General features: G+C 37.9%; 1 protein-coding gene across 3 annotated transcripts in view; it reads right to left on the bottom strand.

The window, feature by feature from the left end:
- Positions 1 to 20,473, bottom strand: part of ERO1B (endoplasmic reticulum oxidoreductase 1 beta) — a 61,895-nt gene that overhangs the window by 17,223 nt on the left and 24,199 nt on the right. For 2 of the 3 annotated variants that reach the window (XM_045437269.1, XM_045437267.1), the window contains 7 exons: positions 18,530 to 18,571; positions 16,196 to 16,278; positions 10,980 to 11,053; positions 5,967 to 6,087; positions 5,800 to 5,846; positions 2,242 to 2,253; positions 351 to 377 (listed from right to left, as the gene is read on the bottom strand). In XM_045437269.1, the coding sequence (XP_045293225.1) occupies positions 351 to 377; positions 2,242 to 2,253; positions 5,800 to 5,846; positions 5,967 to 6,087; positions 10,980 to 11,053; positions 16,196 to 16,278; positions 18,530 to 18,571 (406 nt within the window). The remainder of the gene's footprint in view (positions 1 to 350; positions 378 to 2,241; positions 2,254 to 5,799; positions 5,847 to 5,966; positions 6,088 to 10,979; positions 11,054 to 16,195; positions 16,279 to 18,529; positions 18,572 to 20,473) is intronic. The other variant, XM_045437268.1, reaches the window with a different exon arrangement.

Here is a 20,473-nt window from a genome sequence, read left to right as displayed (position 1 = left end):
GAAGGTCTCTACCTACAAAGCAAATTTGCAAAATGGTTACTAGGAAAGCAGTCTGGATGAGTGGTACAAACAGAATGAAAATAACACTGAGGAGCCAGTTATGAAAACCCGAGGACAGTATATGCCGTGTATATCTCCCTAATGGTGATTATTTTTGGCTGACCAATAACCTCAAATTTTTCAAATAATTATATCCTAAAATACAACAACCTACAATATGTTATTTTCTTTCAACACTGTAGAAATTAGTTGTCTAGGTAATGAATCCTGAACTTACAAAAATATATTCAATCAATCCATACATTTTTATAGGAGACTAATAAATTTAAAATGCAGATGTGTAAGTTTACCTTCTAGCCACGTGTAGAACGATTCTCCTTTAAAAAAAAAAAAAGATACAGAATTGGGTTAAAATATTTTAAACAGTCATCTACAAATCAGAATAAATTAAGCACATAAAGTATTTCCTACGACAGATTAAGGAACACCTCTAAAAATGGCCACTGCTTCATGTGAAGTAGAAAAATAGGCATATGGTTCTAGAAAATAAAGCCCCAAAGTACTTTAAGTAACTTTGGGAAAATTTTCTTATAAATGATACTTGACTAAGCAAAATTTTAAAAAAAATTTTTCAGTCAAAATATTATGTAATATTATTCATTAGAAGGCTTAAACATCCCTAAGTATGGTGGTGAAAGAGTTTAACAATCTTAAATTTGCTTTTCATAACAGCCATATAATGCCTTAAAATTTCTAGAAAAAAAACAGTGAATTATAATCCAAAAATCAAATTAGTAATTATTCCATTTTTTCCTGAGCAGTAAAGCTAGATACATTTCCTCAATTATCTAGAACTCCTAAATTGCAAGCGGTAATTTTAAAATCCCTTAATTTTTAAAAAATTTTTCAGGAACATCAATGCCTAAAGTATGGAAGGACCTGACTTACCCGTGTACTAATGCTAAAAGAGCTATTTCTAGACCAGTGCTGTTCTGACTAGAAAAAAAAAAAACGACAGCCAATAAACATCAATCTAGTTCATCAAAATAGACTTTGTGAGTTACCTATCTTTATTCTACCTGAGAAAAGCAAAGCAGAAGAAAAACTCAACACATAGATGAGCCAAGCAAGGAGCCTAGGAGACAAATTAGATAGTGGGGAATAACTTTGTCTCCTGAGAGTCTTCATACTTTGCAAAACTACACAAACATCTTCCCACAGATGAACTTATTCCACATACTCTGCCTAAGGACCATTCATCATAATCTCACTTGTTTACTCAAGAAACCCCAAACGCTATCAGGAAAAGCGGAGCTCCCCAATCCTCAAGAATGTGGCCTCTGCTCCTCTCCCCCAACTTAAACTACTACTGTATGAAGTGTTCCCTACTGCTAACACGGTCTCCCCAAACACGCTTGATTCTTCTCTTCTGAACTCCTTGGTCCATGCTATTTCCTCCTAACAGCACACAGGATCCAATTTCTATCAGCCTAAACCTGTCCCATTACTCAACACTCCTCTCAAATGCCACTTCCTCCACTAAGCCTCCAGATCAGTGGGACAGGATCTGTCCCACCTCTAAAGAGCTAGCTCACTTACTGTTTTATTATGTATGTGCAGCACTTCTTTGCCATTATTTATGAGCAGTGCTGGTCATTCCTGCTACATACTGTCAGCATCTGTAGGGCAAGGCATCATCTTTCACACCTCTTTCTACCTTGCACAATGCTCATCACTGCCTTGAGCACAGAGAAGTAAACATCCACTTGAAATAACTATTTTGATTGTTTGGGGGCAATTTATGACTGATATTCATTTGGTAACCTGGAGTAATCAATTGGTGGTAAATTACTATTCATCAGATTACGTATTACTGTAACAGAGGTTACAAATTACAAAGACAATAAGAAAATAAAGGCACAAGACAAACTATCTGGTAAAACTATCTTGTCTCCATTTCTACAGAACATATTCAAGCAGATTATAATAACCGGAAAGTGGGGAACTTGTAATGTAATCCTGGTTTCTACACTAAATATTTAAGATGGAATTTATACATCTTTCAAACATAGGGTAAATATACATTATAAAACATTTATTTTTGTCGCCATTCATTGGTGGCTATTTCTGGAAAAATAGGATAAACATTTTCTTTTGAATAGAGGGAAAAATCAAATTTTGATCACTAAAAACATTTTCTCTACACTTGAGGCAAACCCAAATAGAACAGTTTTAACTCACCATCATCTTCTCCTAAAAGAGAAAATAATAAACAGGATTTTAGAAACTGTCTTCCATAGTTCAGATTTTAAACCTATTTAATTAACATCAGATTAAAACTTACTGTTAAATTATTATACTATGAACCTTGGTCAGTGTATAGTGATCTTCCAAATGAGACTTCTTGATAAGAATGGAGGCCAAAAGGTACAAGATTTTCACAGATGTTTTATACAATAAATATCAGAAAGCCTCTGGGGGTGCCTGGGTGGCTCAGTCAGTTAAGCGTCCAACTTCAACTCAGGTCATGATCTCCCGGTTAGTGGGTTCAAGCCCCGCGTTGGGCTCTGTGCTGACAGCTGAGCCTGGAGCCTGCTTTGATTTTGTGTCTCCCTCTCTCTTTGCCCCTCCCCTGCTCACACTCTGTCGCTCAAAAATAAATAAAAAAATGTTTTAAAAGCCTCTGAAAATACTCCTGAAGATCACTAGTTTCAATAATTAACAAAGAGACCCAGCTGCTTCCTTCATCCTATGTGCACAACCCGCTCTGAACATTGCTGTTTCCATGCCGGATACTTCTCTCTTTCCAGGTACTGCTCCTCAGCACGGAGGAGCTTAATAAAAGTACCGCCCAAACTGTCATCCGCAAAAGCCTCACTGCGGGTGCTGCAGAGCTCCCCAGACATGGAGAAGCACTAGAAGGTTGGGCTCTAGGGATCCACAGCAGCTCTGCCTTTGTCAGCAGTGTATGTGGCATTCCGACACAAGGTTTCATTTTCAGAAAGAAAGGTTCTGCTGTGGAAACTGTTGGAAAGCCAGTTGTACATGCCTAGCTGTCTGGCTGGGGAACAGCAAGCAGCACGGTGGAGACGGTTGAGGAGCTGTGAATCGACATTAGCAGTTTCAGCAGAGATGGTGTTCAAAGAGCATCGGCCAGAGCTACTGAATTACTGCATGGACCCCCCCCCCCGGTCCCTTGTCTCCCCTCTTTCTTGGCTGTTTTTCCCCCCCCCTTTCTCTGCCTCCCATCTTTTCCTATGTGGTGCTCTCCTTCCTCTCATCTTTCCAGTGGTCTCATGCCTCTAATTTATCATAATATGGACATGAAGTATTTCTTGGGATGTGATGGTTTTGTTAAATTAACTATATTTTCTGCTTTAAAAGCCAGTGATCGAGGGCGCCTGGGAGGCTCAGTCGGTTAAGCGTCCGACTCTTGACTTTGGCTCAGGTCATTATCTCCTGGTTTGTGAGATTGAGCCCCATGCCAGGCTCTGTGCTAAGCAGGGGAGGCTTCTTGGGATTCCTCTCTTCCTCTCTGCCTCTCCCTCCCCCGCCCTCAAAATAAATAAATGTTAAAAAAAAAAAAAAAAAAAGAAGTGATATTACTCAGCCATAAAGGAAAGGAAACCCTGTCACTGGTGACAACATGGATGGACTCGGAAAGAAAGAAGTCAGAGGACAGATAACGTATGATCTCTCTTAAATGTGGAATCTCAAAACAAAACAGAACAAAACTCCCCAAGCTCACAGATCCAGAGAGCAGATGGGTGGCTGTCAGAGGTAGGGTGTAGGGAGTGGACAAAATGGGTGAAGGTGGTCAAAAGGTACCTACCGTCCAGGTATGAAATAAGTAAGTCCTGGAGATGTAATGAACAGCTTGTCAATTACAGTTAACAACATGTATTGCATATTTGAAAGCTGGTAAGGATGTAGATTTTAAAAGTTTTCATCACAAGAATAAAGATTCTGTAACTACATATGGTCACAGATATTAACTAGACTTACTATGGTGATCATTTTGCAATATACACAAACATGGAAACATTGTGTTCTACACCTTAAACTAATATAATGTTGTATGTCAATTATACCTCAATTTTTAATGTTTGAACTCCAATCCTAAAAAACAAACAAAATACTAATCATAAAAAAGGTCTGAAGAATGCCTTTCAAGATCTGCACTATGGAACAGAGTGTGTGGACCAGGGTGGGTGTGGGGGGAGCCTTCTCTTTTTACTTTATATAACTTTTGCGTTTCCACTTTTATAATTATAAATTATAAGGTCAAAGTAGCAAAACACACAAAGGCTGAGAAACCATGCACACCCTTTTCATGATCCAATTCCCTTCTCCCCTAAGCAAAGAACATTTGCTACATTGTAAAAGAGTAGCTAAAAGCAGTCCATTCAGTAAACCTTTAAAGATGCCTTAAAGATACAAATCTAGACCAGGGAAATTCAAGTTGTTAAAATCAATCCTGGTCTGAAGAAAACATCAAAAGCCCAAGTCAATTACAGAGTTGCTAAGAGAGTTTTTGGCTCCTTGTTGAGAGCGGACTGAAGATGTGCCCAGGTAGTTTCACGTTGATTAACCTCCAACTGTCTACAACAATGCTGTCCCATAGAAATACAACACTAGTCACATGCGGAAAGTTTTTTCTAATAAAAATTTCTACTAAAGATTTTTCAAATACCCATGTTTTAAAAAGTAAAAAGTATACATGCACTACAACAACTGCACATTATGTGAGGCAAGAGTTAAAGCAGTCCTATCCAAAGAATAAAGTTGTTCCATGGTAGAAGTATTTTACACTGCTTCCATTTTAAAATTTAAACAAATTAAGTAAAATGTCAAACTTGGTTTTACACTAGCCATATTTCACGTCCTCGATACAGCCCAGTGTGTCAAGTGGTGCAGCTTGGACACAGCAGGTCTAGAGTAAAGCTGCAGGCAACCTAACTTTCTGAGTCCTCTACTTCCGTAGGACTCAGATGTGCTACACGGATCAGCAAGAACCCTAGGCATCACCTGGCAGCTTGTTAGAATCTTGGGCCTTACCCAAGACCTACAGAATCAGAGCCTGTATTCAACAAGGCCCTTAGGTACTTCGTAAGCACACCTGAAGTCTGAGAAGCACGTTATAAGCCACTGGTGCTCAAACTTGCCTGCATATTGGAATCACCTGGACAATTAAAACAAAACAAAACAAAACAATACCTGGGGCTAATCCCAAAGATTCTGACTCAAGTTGGTAGAGGATAGGGCCTGGAAATCCAGATTTATAATAGTTCCCCAGGAAACCTCTGATATATAAGCATTACTCATATATTCTGATTTATTTCACCTAGAACTCCTACGTTAGGGCCTGGCACAGATCAGGCACTCAATAAATGTCAGTAATTAAATAAAACACATAGAAACCTTGAGACTCAATTATGAACTCATCTTATACTTTTTTCCAAATGTTTATTCATTTTGAGAGAGAGAGAGAGAGAAAGGGGCAGGGGAGGAGCAGAGACAGGGAGGGAGACAGGGGAACCAAGCAGGCTCAGCACTGTCAGTGAGGAGCCCGATGTGGGGCTCAGTCCCACAAACTGTGAGATCATGACCTGAGCTGAGATCAAGAGCTGGATGCTTAGTCGACTGAGCCACCCAGGCGCCCCACGAATTAATCTTATACTTGTGATCATTCAAATTAAGAAAAACATAAAATAGTTGAAAATTCACTCAAAATTTGTTTAGTTACAAAGACATTTTGTAAATAATCTCTGAAAGCATGAAAATGTATGAAACACCCACCTCGGCTAGGCGCCAGAGGATTTAAGGGACGATAAACAGATCGAGGCCTGAAAAAGCAAGTGTGAAACTCAGTCATAAAATGGTTTGATTTTTGTATGTAATGTTTTCCCTGCAGAACCATACCCCCCTTACTCCATCCACCCTTCAGCCGTTTTCCCTCCAGTTACTTGAAACAGTTTTCTTCGTAGATGCTGTTCCACACTCTCCATGCAGAGGGCCCTTTGTAGCCAGTGTAACGCTCTGGGTTCAGCAACAGGTCGACATACTGAGCAGCTGGGGATCGCTCATCTGAACAAGAAACAAGTCATAAAAACCACCTCTATGTCACCAGTTATCTGAAATTTCACATTATAACACAAGCAGAACTACCCAAAGGTTAGACAAAGGCCACGCTTTTCAGGTAATCTCCAATGTAAATGGTAGAATGGTTAGCACACTTGTGACTGTACTTGACCCAGGGTAACTTACACTTGAGAGAGAGGAAAAAACAACTCCTCCCTTTCCTTCCGATACTCGATACTCTCTTCAGTAATGGAATGCACCTCCCCTTCTTAGAGGCATTCGTTATTCTTAAGTTTTAACCACCCAGGATCGAAATGACCAAACAGACTATAACTTGTTCTAGTATTTTATTTCTTCCCTATGCGTACACCCACCTACACACATGCTTGCAACCATTTTTTTATTTCACTAAATATATATTGTACTAGAAATAGAAAAATTATACTGACCACGCTTCCCAAATGTATGATTCATAATGCATATAAGCTGGAGCGCTATATACGTTGGCCCAGATGTATTCCTTTATTTGTATGTTTCCTCCCTTTTGGTGTCATGAGATCAAATCAATGGTATACAGGCACTGACTTAAAACAGTGGCCAAACACAGTCATTAAAATACGGCCCCTCTTCTTTTCATTACCTAACAATATTCACTGACCATTCAGTGACCACAGACAGAGATTACCCATAACCATTAAGAGTAAAATGGAATCCTGATGCACACCTTCCAAGAACTACTTGGCTTTTGTAAGGAAGTAGGAAGAATACAAAGAGAATTACAACTTGTCATTACTAAATGAGTTATATCTAACTTACAGACAACAGAAACATGAAGAATACTGCCTCTATTTCTAGCCCTAACATTATATAGACATTCCACTATACAAGCTAAGATAGAGAAAATAGGTAATTTACAGATGGATGAACAGAAACTGCCCATGGACATAGATTGATTCAAGATTTAAAAACAATAATTTAAAAAATCTTCATTACAAAAAGATTCAAATTATGAAGTGAATCAAAGTGTGACTTTTATAGGAAAGTTCAAACAAAAGTTTTACAATTCACTAACTTCTGTTACAGATTTTTAATTTGAGTTGTTCACAATTAAACTCATTTGCAAAATTGATTTTACATAAGCTTTACAATATTAAACATATCATAAACACCTATATGCATGGATATATACGTATATACACATGTATAAAGAATGTGTGTGTGCATGTAAGCCTACACATTTGTAGGCTCACCTACAAATGCACACAATGGACTGCTATCAACCCCTTCACCCAACAAAAGCAACTAACCAACCAATAAGGAAAAACAAACAGATTCAGATATTAAAGTACAAGGATTTAAAATGTAATTTTGGGCGCCTGTGTGGCTCCATCAGTTGAGTGTCTGGCTCTTGATTTTGGCTCAGGTCATGATCTCATGGTTTGGGAGATGGAGCTCTGTTGGGCTCCGGGCTGACAGTGCAGAACCTGCTTGGGATTCTCTCTCTCCCCTCTCTCTGGCCCTCCCCTGCTCATGCACCCTCTCTCTCTCTCTCTGAAAAATAAACTTAAAAAAAAATGTAAGCTAAGGCAGTGACAAATCACAAAAGTCAATTATATCAACGTTTAATTTAAAACTTGCACCTCAACATTCTTAATGTATGTTCCCTTAAATTAAATCAAAAGTGGTTTTAAAAATTGTATTACTTTTTCAAATGATGAAAAAGTGGGTCTTATTAACCTACAGAATGGGGTTAGCAAACTACAACCCAAAGGCCACATCTAGTCTAGTGTGTACTTTTTGTAAGGAAAGTTTTATGGGAACACAAGCCATGTTCATTTGCTGTCTCACACTATTATGGCAGAGCTGAGTAGCTGTAATAGAAGCCATATGGTCCATAAAGTCTAAAGTACTTACCATCTGTCCATTTACAGAAGAAAATGTTTGTCCACCCCTGACCCATACTGGCAAGAACTTTGTGACATCTAGATGGGTGGTGGGGGGCAGCATACATAGGTCGCATTCCCCCTACAAACACACCAGTGCTGGTACCCCAACTTAGTGCACGGGCTTTCTGCGTAAGGACACGGATAAAAAATCCTATTGTATACTCAGGATTGAGCCTACAACCCTCCATCACCAGCTTGATCCCAGATTGCTAGTAATGCACTGTTAAAGTATACTCAGTCGAGGAGAACCTACAGTTCACAAAGTCCCCAAGTAATTTTGATACACAGCCAGATTCAGAAACTACTATTTTAAACACTTTAAATTTACGTTATGTTTAAATTAATGTTATAATGGAAAAAATAAAAGTAAAAATCACACTATTTCAGTTATATCTGAACCAACAATGTCATGCAGCAAATATATATTGAGCATATATCACGTCCAGGCACTGTTCTGGGCACGAGGGTGGCATATACCACATAAACAACTAGGGTGGCATATATCACGTCCAGGCACTGTTCTAGGCACTAGGGTGGCATATGCCACGTCCAGGCACGGTTCTGGGCACGAGTGTGGTAGTGGACCAGAGGAGCTCTCACTGTAGCTGGAGAAGACAGACAACAAGCAGATAACCTAAACAACCCACCACGCACGCTCAGGTAGTGCTCAGTGGTCTGAGAGCAGGCAGCAGTGCAGACAGAGAGGGGCAGTGGTTACCATTTCATATAGGGAGGTGACAGAAGGCTTCTCTGCTGAGGAGACATGTGAGCAGAAACCTGAAGCAAAAGCAGCAGCCAGCCATGCATAAAGACAGCAACGACGACGAAAAAATGAGCAGGGAAAGCAGCTTACCTTAACCTGCTAAATTATTTAAAAACCTACCGTTTGATCTATGAAGATCATCTCCCTTTCCAAACACAGAACAACAACAAAGCAGCCGAGCACACGGGCTTATGTATAAACACATTCCAGTAAACGGGGGTGACTATTCTTCAGATTTGTTGTTTTGATCCAGTGAGTTTAGATAACTGAAATTACTCAACAGTGACTCTAAAGCTACTCTGATGGGCTTTTAAAAATTGTACGTATAATACTCTGGTTTCTCTTCAGATTGTATACATCTTTCACCTTTTACTAAAAATTGTACGTATAAATCACTGGGAGACACACGAACATTACTACCTGGAAGAGCAGTGGTAATCCAACTAGCAGAACGGTTACGTGTTTAAGGACTACACAAAATATAAACACCACTAATTATTTTAATTATACCATCCTAAAAATCTTAAGGGATGATTCGATGTAAATTCTTTTAGGACACTTCTTCCATTTTTACAATAGAAGGAGCTAATGTCAAAAAATTAGTTAATACTATTTATATTGATGAGGTAATTGAGTACATCAATTTAATCATATCAGGTGATCCCTGCCAATGAGTAGTATTGTTTACTAAATACCTGTAAGAGAAATATATATTGATATCATTTACTGAGAGAAATATTCACAGAAATGATTTTTAATGTAAAAACCCTGTCAACTAAGCACTACTGAAAATTTTTTATTTTAATAACGAACAGGTAAAACAAGTTGGCAGGAAGTGACCGTGATGTTGAACGTTACATGTAATTAGAATGATGACCCAAGAGCAAATGAAAGAGTAAGTAAGCAGTGATGTTAATTCTTAACCTAGGTACAGCGGCTTGCTTCGACGAAACCTTTGGCGATTCTAAATATCCTAACAGGAGTTATGATACCCAAAGACACTTTTTTCAGATCTCTTAAAAATGTCCTTGCTGAAACCATATAAACCATGGTGAGACCGTTCCACTTCCTGGCTTTGTCTCAATTTCCCATACTACTGTAGCAGCTCACTGTAACTTACTCCATTACACACTGGATTCACAGCACAGTTCTACAGACGAATCTTCCAAAAACCTCCAGAAAGCAGTATGACCACTCTATATGCTTTAAGAATTCAGAGGAACTTCTGCTATCTCCAAATGGGCAGGCTTTATCCCAAATTCTTTTCCACTACCCACAATATAAAGGTAAAAAGTGAAGAGAGGCCAAATGAATGATTTAAGCCTACTCAGCACAAAACTCTTGGAAATATTCTCCTCAGAAAAAATTCTGAGTCACTCCAATTCCCTTCTGCCATAGGAGTCATGGTAGTTATTGGTAAACAGTGCCCTCTCTTCGTACCATTCTGCAGACTCTTGGCAAGAGGGCTATGGGGAAGTCAAATTAGAGTCCTCCCCAATACTGCAGGGCATCTTTATGTTAGTTTGTTGAGACATCCAGAAAATTCCATTGTGAACATGTTTATATGTTCACAGAGCTAAACTAAGTGGCTTGAAATAGAGGTCCACAGGAGATGGTATGTCACGATGAAAAAAATATGGGATTCAGATCTGGGATCGAATCCCATCTCAGCCTCTGGCTACTGTGTGATCCTGGCTAAGCCAGTCTTTTTGAGACTCCATTTCCTTGGATATGAAATAACAGATACTTATTAAAGTAACTGCAAAGGGGCCCCTCGGTGGCTCAGTCGGATATGCATTGACTTTGGTTCAGGTCGTGATCTCACAGCTCATGACTTTGAGCCCCACATCAGGTTCTATGCTGACAACTCGGAGCCTGGAGCCTGCTACGGATTCTGTGTCTCCCTCTCTCTCTGCCCCTCCCCCACTTGGTCTCTCTCTCTCAAAAATAAACATGAAAAAAAATTAAAAATAAAGTAACTGCAAAGATGAGAAATAACACACTTCAAGCACTTAGCACAGGATCTGGAACATAAGCTCTCAATAAATGCCATTATGAACAATAGTAAGATCCACACAGCAACATCCAGCGTGTTCAAGTTCTAATTCTGAGTATATTTTCATTGACTTCAAGTTCTTATAAAAGGATTAGAGTGAACAGAATTTAATTACAATAGTTTATTTTATTACCATCAAGTTCACAAAAGTGATCCTGTGAATCATCATATCTTGCCCAGTCAATGAAGGCTTCTTTGCTTTGATTACTAGGGAAGGAGGGAACAAGAAAGAAAAAAAAATGATTAAATCTGGAGTTGAAAATGTTTACAATGCATCTTGTATAACTGAAAACAGATAACCCGAGGTCACATCTTTAATTTAGATAGTGTCACAAATTCAATTAGTGGTCACATGAAGGAATGATAGCAAGTTTTACGAAAAACACAGATATTAACTCTCCCGTGAAGGATTTCCATTCATACTAAAGCTATTATTAGCCCTAGTGCGATAATTACTTTAACTAGAAAACTTACAAATATATATGAGATTTAGTTAAACACAAAATTTAAGCTAGCCTTTTCACCTAACTTAGAAATTGTGGTATTTTTTTCTAAAGCAGGAATTGAATTTACCTTCATAATTCTTTTAACTTGTTTCTGTTATTTATAGGACAAAAACACCAAACGCTGCATTTCCAGGATGTCCCTTCCAATGTGATATTCACTGGTAACACCAATGTCATTTTTAATCAGGACATACCATTCATTTTACATACTACCTCACATTTAACAAAACCTATGATCAAGATCTCTGCTTGGAGAACCGATAAAGGAACAATCACAGTCTCTCAAATAACCTCGGACCTACATTTACTTTAACTTATGTTCAGACCTTCTCGGTCTTAAACCCAGACTGGCAACATCTATAAGAGAACTATTATTACTCTTCTTTGTTCACTACACAATAGGGGGAAAAAAGATAAAAAAAAAATTATTTGTGTACTAAGTTTAAATCAGGTAGTTTCTAAATGTGTTACTTTCATAGCCAAGAATTTATTTTGTATTTGAAAAACTGCTACATTACATAACCACTACGAGAAGTATGTAAGGCTGACTGACTGGACTACCCCAACTTTATCAATAAATGTTTTCAATTCACTGTGGGATTTTTTTTTTCCCACTGTGGGAATACTGAGTTAACTTAATAATAAAAGTTAATGGAAATACTCGTATCTTAGTTGACTCAGCTGAAACATATAATTCCATAAAACGAGAATGTCTAAGTTCTAGTTACAGCTAAAATAACTATCGTTAGGTTTAATTAGATACATCTTCCATTGAAAATAATCAAGAACAAGACCACTGTGACATAAATTCCAATTTTCTTGTTAACAATCTGACTTAGAAAAACAAACTTTTTTCTTTGAGCATACTTATTTGATGACACTTTGTTGTTTCATCCTAAACCCTGCCTGAAAGCCACAGCAACAGAAAAGACAGGCAACACTAACCTAATGCTAACAGAGCTGGCCCAGTTTGCTTTACAAATGAGTTAGAAGGAACCTCATCCAGAGGTACCTGGGTGGCTCAGTCGGTTAAGCATCCAACTTTGGCTCAGGTCATGATCTCATGGTTTGTGGGTTCGAGCCCTGCATCAGGCTCCGGGCTGACAGCCCAGAGCCTGGAGCCTGCTTCAGATTCTGTGTCTTCCTCTCTCTCTGTCCCTCCCCCACTTGTGCTCGCGCGCTCTCTCTCTCTCAAAAATAAATAAAATGTAAAAAAAAAAAAAAAAAAAAAACCAAAAAACAAACAAACAAAAAAAAAAAAAAACCCTTGCCCAGCTTCTCTAAAAGTCAGTTTGAAGATGGATGTCAAGCTACTTCTATAAGAATTTCCTGGGCTTAAACCAGGGCTTCCTGTCAAGATGGTGCTGTGTGTTAAAGCAGGAGCCTTCAAAGTGGGAAACGCAGGGCAGGAAAGAATGGAATGAAGGCCTTTCCAAAGGCCATGAGAGAATTTTTCAGGGTGGTGGGTAGGACAACTATCTTGATAATGCAGATTTTCACGAGTGCACACTTGTCAAAACATCAAACAGTATATTTCAAGTAGATGCAATACACTGCATGTCAATTAAACTTCAATAAAGCTGTTTAAAAAATTACAGACCAATTGTTGGAGACGTGGAATGAGGAAATCTCATATACTACTAGTGGCAATGTATTTTAGTGGTCATTTTGGAAGACCACGTGGCAGTATTACTTAATTCCACTTATAGGTATATTCTACACAAAAATGCATACCAAAAACACCACCAAATATCCACCAAATTTTTTTTTTTTTTTGTAATGGCTGCAAAGTGAAAAACTCCAGCTATCAATGATAGTTGGATGGAAACATTTTGGTGCAGTCTTAACTATGGAATATTATACCAATGACAAGAGAATTAAATGCTACTAACCTTAAGAACATGAATGACTCTCACAGATGTGATGTTTAATAAAATAAGCCAGATACAAAAAAAAAAATACATTCCTTAAGAGTTCATTTATATAAACAGGCAAAACCAATCTCTGCTAATATAATTCAAAATCATGGTTAACTCTGGACAGTGGTAATGACTAGGAAAGCACACGTGCCAATCTTCAGGGTATCGAGTGCATTGTTCTGGATAGTTGCTGCAGAGTTGATTTACTCTGTAAAATTAATCTGTAAAATTAAACTGACCTTTACGTTTAAGATTTATACACTTTATTATATGTGAGTTACACTGGAATTTAAAAGTTTAAAAAAATTAGTAACTGCTGTTCAACAAAAGATCTGTAAGCAAAATTAAAAGACAAGCCATTGTCTCATATTATATGAAGAATGCCTACAAATTAATAATGATCGAGAAATGCACACCTACTCCACCTTTACCCTGCCCCCCCCCCCCCCATGGAGAAACAACAGCAAAGAATATGAACAGGGGCTTTACCTTAAAATCTTAGAATGACTTAAGGCCCAATCCTTTGATGACTTCTCTAGTTATATTCTCTCCTGGGTAATCTTATTCAGGTTTATAGTTTTTAAATAAGCATATATTTACTGAATGACTCCCACATTTTCTCCTTCCCCTGAAACTGAGACTTGTATATCCAACTGCCTGCTTGACATCTCCAACTGGATGTCTTATAGGCAGCTCAAACTTAACAGGTCCAAGGTTGAACTGTGATTTTCCACCAAACTCGTTCCTCCTGTAGGTATCCCAGTTCAGTAAATGGCAACTCCATTTTTCTAGTTCCAAATCTTGTAGTCATTCACAGTTCCTATCTTTTTTCAAACCTCACATCAAATCCCACAGCAAACCCTGTCCGCTCCATCTTCAAAATCCATCCAGAATCTGATCACTTATCATCATTTCCACTGCCATTGCCCTAGTCTAAATTAAACCACCATCATACCTTAGCTGAATCACTACAATAATCACATAACAAGGCTTCCACAGTGGAACACCTGCCTCCCTCAACACCTTCTCTCAAAATCCTCCAGTGGCTTTTCATTCCACTTAGCCTCAAAGCAGTATTTGTAATCGTCTTCAAGGCTCTATAAGATCTCCACCCCACCCTACTCCTACGTCCACCCCTAGGATCTTATGACCACTGTATTCCAGCGACACTGGACTTTCTGTGGTTCCTCAAATAATCTAGGCGTGCTTCTGCCACAGGTTCTTTTTACTAACAATTACACGTGCCTGGAACACTCATGCCCCAGGCAGCCATAATAGGACTTATGTCTTCATGGGCATTTTGTTCAAATGTCCCATATCACTGTGGCCTTCTCTCACCAACCCATTGGAAACAGTGCAACTCCCTCCCCTCCCTGCCCTGCCACTCTTAGCTCTCTATCATTCTTCTCAGGTTTCTTTTTCTCCCAAGCACTCATCATCATTTTACTTAACTTCTGATACATTTTACTCAGTTACTGCATATCTCCAACTAGGATTAAGCTTCCTGAGAAAAAGAATTTGCCATGTACAGCGCTAAATGCCTAATATTCTAGAACACTGACTGGCATATTGCAGGCATTCATTTACTGAATGAATAAAAAACATAAATGTTCAATACACAGATCAAAAAAATGCTCAAACTCACTAGTAACAAAATATAAACAAAAATGAGGTACTACTTTGCAGTCAAACATCATCCATTTTTGGCAAGGATGTGAAGAACAAAACAAGTTCTCAGTCCCAGAGGCAGTATGTAACCACACGAGTATTCTGGAAAGCCATCAGGCAGTAACACGAATAGGCGCACCTGGGCAACAGGAAGATGCAGCAGTTTTTCTAGCGTAGGACAAATTTCCTAGCATACACCAAAAAAAATTTCTCAAGGATGCTCAAGGTGGCATAACTTACAGAAGCAAAAATTTGAACAATTCAAGTGTTTATCAATACGGGAACAGAGAAGTAAAATATGATATATTCATAAGGTAAAAACCACTCATCAGTTAAAAAAATGAGACAGATCTAGAAAAGCAAAATGTACAGTATAAAAATAAAGTTGAAGTCTGTTAAGTACAGTATTATTTTATATAAGGGAAAAGTAAAATCATACACGAAATAAAGATGATATATATGATAAAAAGAAAAACATAGTGGGTATACAGCAAATTCATGAGAGTAGCTCCTCCTAAGGAAAAAGGAAAGAAAACAGGATTGGGGAATAGGCCAGAGAGGACATGGTAGAAAAAGTTAACAACTATTCATCTGGAGTGAAGGACACAGGAGTATTTATTATATTATCTTCTCTAGTTTTCTATAGAATTGTTCTTCAATAGATAATAAAACTGCTAACTTTATTAAGTCTTTAACAGTTATAGTACATAGATGCCAACCTAAACAAAAAGGGAAATTCAAAAGAAGTTCAATGATACTCCATTCCCCAGATTCAACTATAGATACAATCATTTTTAGTGCATAATCTGAGACCACTCACAATTACACTGGCCTTCCCAAGCAGGTTTTTATTAGAATAAGGAAAAGTCAATAGGAAAAAGAATCTACGAAACTTAACAGTTATGGTAATAACTTTTCCCATTCAAAATGTAACCTACAGATTGAATTACTATTTATAAAAGACTTAGAGGTTCAAGTTCCTTTTCCTATAATAACCAGGAAAAATAGACCCATAAGCCCTGCTAGTTGAGCAATCTTCTAAATTTTTCCTTTTTGATAAAGTCACTATTGATCATACATTCCAGAAATTTAAGAACAAATCAGCTAACAGGAGGAAGCAAAGCAATCATGGAATTTAAGATAAAAATAACTTCTTCCTTTTAAGAATTACTTGAAGCAAAATCACAAACAGAAGATTTCTGATATAAATATACTAAACAAAAGAATATTTTTTAACACTCCTAAAATAAACTTGCCTTAATGTGCTGTTAATTGCTCCCAGTTTATTAGCTTGTTCACAATCTTCTAATTCTTTGGTGCTGTTTGCCACTTTTGAGTACTGAAAGGAAGTTCATAGGAAGTTTAGTAATAATCTCAAGTACGACTGGCAATCTGACAGTGATGACATAGATACATCAAAATCTCTCACATATGTAAGAAATACAAATCAAAATGCATCACGAATTTCCACCAACTAAGCTAAGACATTAAAAACAATTAGTACTGGTACATTGGTGATGACCTAAACTGAGAAAACCATCTTGGGAAAGTAATTTGACAATATTTATCTGGAGCTGCAAAAATGCATAATATCCTTGAACCAGCAGTCTTAAAACTGAAACCATATCCAGAGCAACATTTAAAAACAAAACTAAAAACAAGGTACAACCACTTTTAAAAGGTATTAGGTACTATCTCATGTTGGGACAGCATAACGGATGCCCCAGCAACCTTACTTCTAAATACAGACCTAGGAAAACTCTTACATATGAACAATGAGACAAAGGACAGAAATGCTAGTGCCTCACTGTATGTAATAGCAAAAAAGTCAACACAAGTGAAATGTCCATCAACAGAGGAGGAGCTAATCAATGACATAATCATACCATTGAATACTATGCAACTATTGGGGCGCGTGGGTGGCTCAGTCGGTTGAGCGTCCGACTTGAGCTCAGGTCATGATCTCACAGTCCGTGAGTTTGAGCCCCGCGTCGGGCTCTGTGCTGACAGCTCAGAGCCTAGAGCCTGCTTCAGATTCTGTGTCTCCCTCTCTCTCTGCCCCTCCCCTGCTCGTGCTCTGTCTCTCTCTGTCTCAAAAAAAAAAAAAAAAAAAAAAAATGAAAAAAAACATTGAAAAAAAATAGAATACTACCTATTAAAATTAACAAAGCTACATCAGAGACAAAAGCATAATGTGGAGTAAAGGTAACTGAAAAAATGTTTTTAACCTGAAGAAATAAAAAAGCATAATCTTAATGTTTAAACTTCATATTAAAAGATCTATATGTTGGGCGCCTGGGTGGCTCAGCTGGTTAAGTGTCCGACTTCGGCTCAGGTCATGATCTCGTGGTTTGTGAGTTTGAGTCCCGCGTCAGGCTCTGCGCTGACAGCTCAGAGCCTGGAGCCTGCTTTGGATTCTCTGTCTCCTCCTCTCTCTGCTCCTCCCATGCTCATCCTCTGTCTCTCTCTCTCAATAATAAACAAATGTTTAAGAAAATAATAAAAAATAAAAAGATCTATATGTCACTTGTGGCTACATGTGCATTAGAAGTAGAAAAGTTAAGTAACACAGAAGGACACATGTAAGTTTCAGAAAAGTGGCTATCTCTGGGGACGGAGGAAACAGAATGGGATTGGGAAGGAGTCCAGAAGAGATTTCAAATGTCTCTAACACTGTGTATTTAGTTCAGAGCTGAAACAAAAATAAATTAAAGAGAGTGAACACAAACAAAAGAACACACAGGGGAGAAAATGCAAAAAGAAAATGGAGAGAGGGAGCAGGGAGAGAGAGGGTATGATGATCTTTACTATGTACACATAATAGTGAAAAACTAGAAGTAAACTGTTACATAAAAACATACACGGCTAAGTAAATTATGGCATGCTTCTAAAAGGGCAAGGGTAAGGGCGCCTGGGTGGCTCCATCAGTTAAGGGTCTGACTTCAGCTCAGGTCATGACCTCACAGTTTGGAGTTCGAGCCTTGCATCAGGCTCTGTGCTGACAGCTCAGAGCCTGGAGTCTGCTTCGGATTCTGTGTCTCCCTCTCTCTCTCTGACCCTCCCCTACTCACACTCTGTCTCTGTCTCTCTCCCGAGAATAAACATTAAAAAAAAATTTTTTTTAATTTAAAAGGGAAAGGGTAAAAAAAGGGGGGACGGTAATCTTTAATAAAGGAGTATTTTAATGCCGTTGAAAAGTACTATGCTAATACCTTAATAGCTGTTTATACAATATAACCCTGAATATGACAGGTTGACTAGTTGAAACCGAAAACTAAAAATACATGCATGATAAAACACCTGTTGAGTAGGCCATCTGACACTGTAGTTACATTACACTACTGTAGTTCTTCTAGAGGTTCCAAAAACAGAATTGAAATATCTTAAAACAAAACAAAAGTATATAATTTAACTGTAAAAAAAATACACAAGCTCTCTGTTGCTGAAAGAATTGGAAATATGGGATTCTGGGGCAAAATGTGCCCACTCCCAACTAACCACAGTACAGTTCTCCTTCGGTAACTACCGTCAAGCAGTAAATGGTAAATTTCATAACATAAAGCAGAAATACTCAAGGAAAAGGGACTCACCTTATTAGAACTCCCGGCTTTAATTCCGACTGGAATTTTACTCTTAAAAGAACAACAACAGCAATTTAAAAAATGACCATCGTTTGTTTTTTTTTTTTTTTTTTTTGAGATTTCTTCACAAATAATGACATTGCTCAAATAAAGGGTATTTTATTTTATTCCATGATGAGAAAATATACATTCATTCAAAATCTGTTTTCATATTACCTCTTTAAGATAAATCGTAAGGAGGTATACCAATTTACAAACTTGTAAATCATAGTATAGCAAACCAAATGACATATACAAAATAAGAGTGTCAAAATTAGCTATAATTTAAATTCTCAATGAAGTATCTAATAGTTTACATAATTTTTAGGTTAAAAAAACCTGACAAAAATCACTTTTCCATGAACTTTCTTACAACAGAAACAGAAGCTTTAAAAATTTTCAGTTATTTGAAATATCTTAGGCTCAATCTTAAATTCTGCTCTAAATTGACATTTATAGTGAAGGCAGTTTGGGATTAATACTAAGAGAGTCAGTTCTTTGGTCCACAGGATTAACCTAGGGCTTATCAATCTAGGTAACCAGGGTTTACTAACAGAAGATCTGCATGCGGATCCAATTTGACTCACTTTCCTACAAAGCCAATAATTAGTTTTAGGCTTTAATAAATAAACCTAGAAATCATTACAGCTGGTTTATCAAACACAGTTTTAAAACAAAAACCATACTGAAACAGAAAATCACAGGTTGATAACTCTGATCAATTCAGGGGACTGATTTTCAACATCTGGATCTACGGTATAGAAAATTACCTCTTAAAATTTTTTTATGTATCATCATGATAAATTTTAACACAGGCAAACTTAACCAAATATTCAGAATAAATATCTTCCTGTCAGGTGGAAGAATGTATATAATAATAATGATGATAAGAGATATTTCCCTTATTAATAAAAAGATTAATCAATTAAAATGTTACGTGCTGCCAGTATTTTATCATTTCAGTGCTTCCTAGGACATCTAACAGAAGGCAAAAGAGAGAAGACTGTAAAACTCAAGTCAAACCTAACAGCCACAGACCCTGAATTTAAAATACGGAATAAATATTAACCAAAAGTGACTGCTGGCTACAGTGTGTCCTCTAACTAGTGTAGTATAATGTGCTAAAATCAAAATCTTCAGCAGCTTTTTTAAAGGTTTGATGCTAAATGCAGTAACTTGACTTAAGCAAATCTTAACAAGGCTTTTAGAAATATTGGGGTAGGCATCACAGATCACTGTCACAGATAATATATAACAATCACAAAAGAGAATTATTAGAAGTAATGATAAATGTAAAACTAATGACTAAAATCAAGCATGAAATAAATCTGGCTGGGATTGAGGCTGGAAAGATGGTGGAGGAGGACGACCCTGGTCTCACCTCGTCCCATGGATACAACTAGGTAACACTCACCTCAGCACAAATAACCCAGAAAACAACCCAAAGACTGGCAGAACAAACTCCACAACTAAGGAAGAGAAGAGGGCGCATCTCACTCTTCTCTGAGCGGGGGGCACGGAGAGGGGGAGAAATAGATGATCACACCAGGGAGCCTGCACAGGGCAGACCAATCCCAGTTAACATTGGGCTCTGAAAGCCAGGGGGTCCAAATTACAAGAGTTCCTACAACCAGCAGGACTTGAAGCCTGGAATTTTAAGAATCAGCAGCTCTGGTGTGGGAGAGCCTGAAGGGCATTAGGAAGCAGAGTTCCTGCCCTTAAAATGATAGCATGACAAACGGCCCAGGTAGATACAGCCTAGAAGCAGCAGTTTGAAAAATGCCCAGGGCACATGGGACTGAGATTTATTTACTAATCACAGAGCAAGTCCAGAGAGGCAGGGATCACTGGGAGACCCTTCCAGGTACAAAGGAAGAGGCAGGTGTTATTTCCCTCCTTCCCCCGCAACCCCCT

The sequence above is a fragment of the Leopardus geoffroyi genome, chromosome D2 (assembly GCF_018350155.1).
Source record: "Leopardus geoffroyi isolate Oge1 chromosome D2, O.geoffroyi_Oge1_pat1.0, whole genome shotgun sequence".
NCBI lineage: Eukaryota > Metazoa > Chordata > Mammalia > Carnivora > Felidae > Leopardus > Leopardus geoffroyi.
This window is presented reverse-complemented; position numbering and strand designations above follow the sequence as displayed.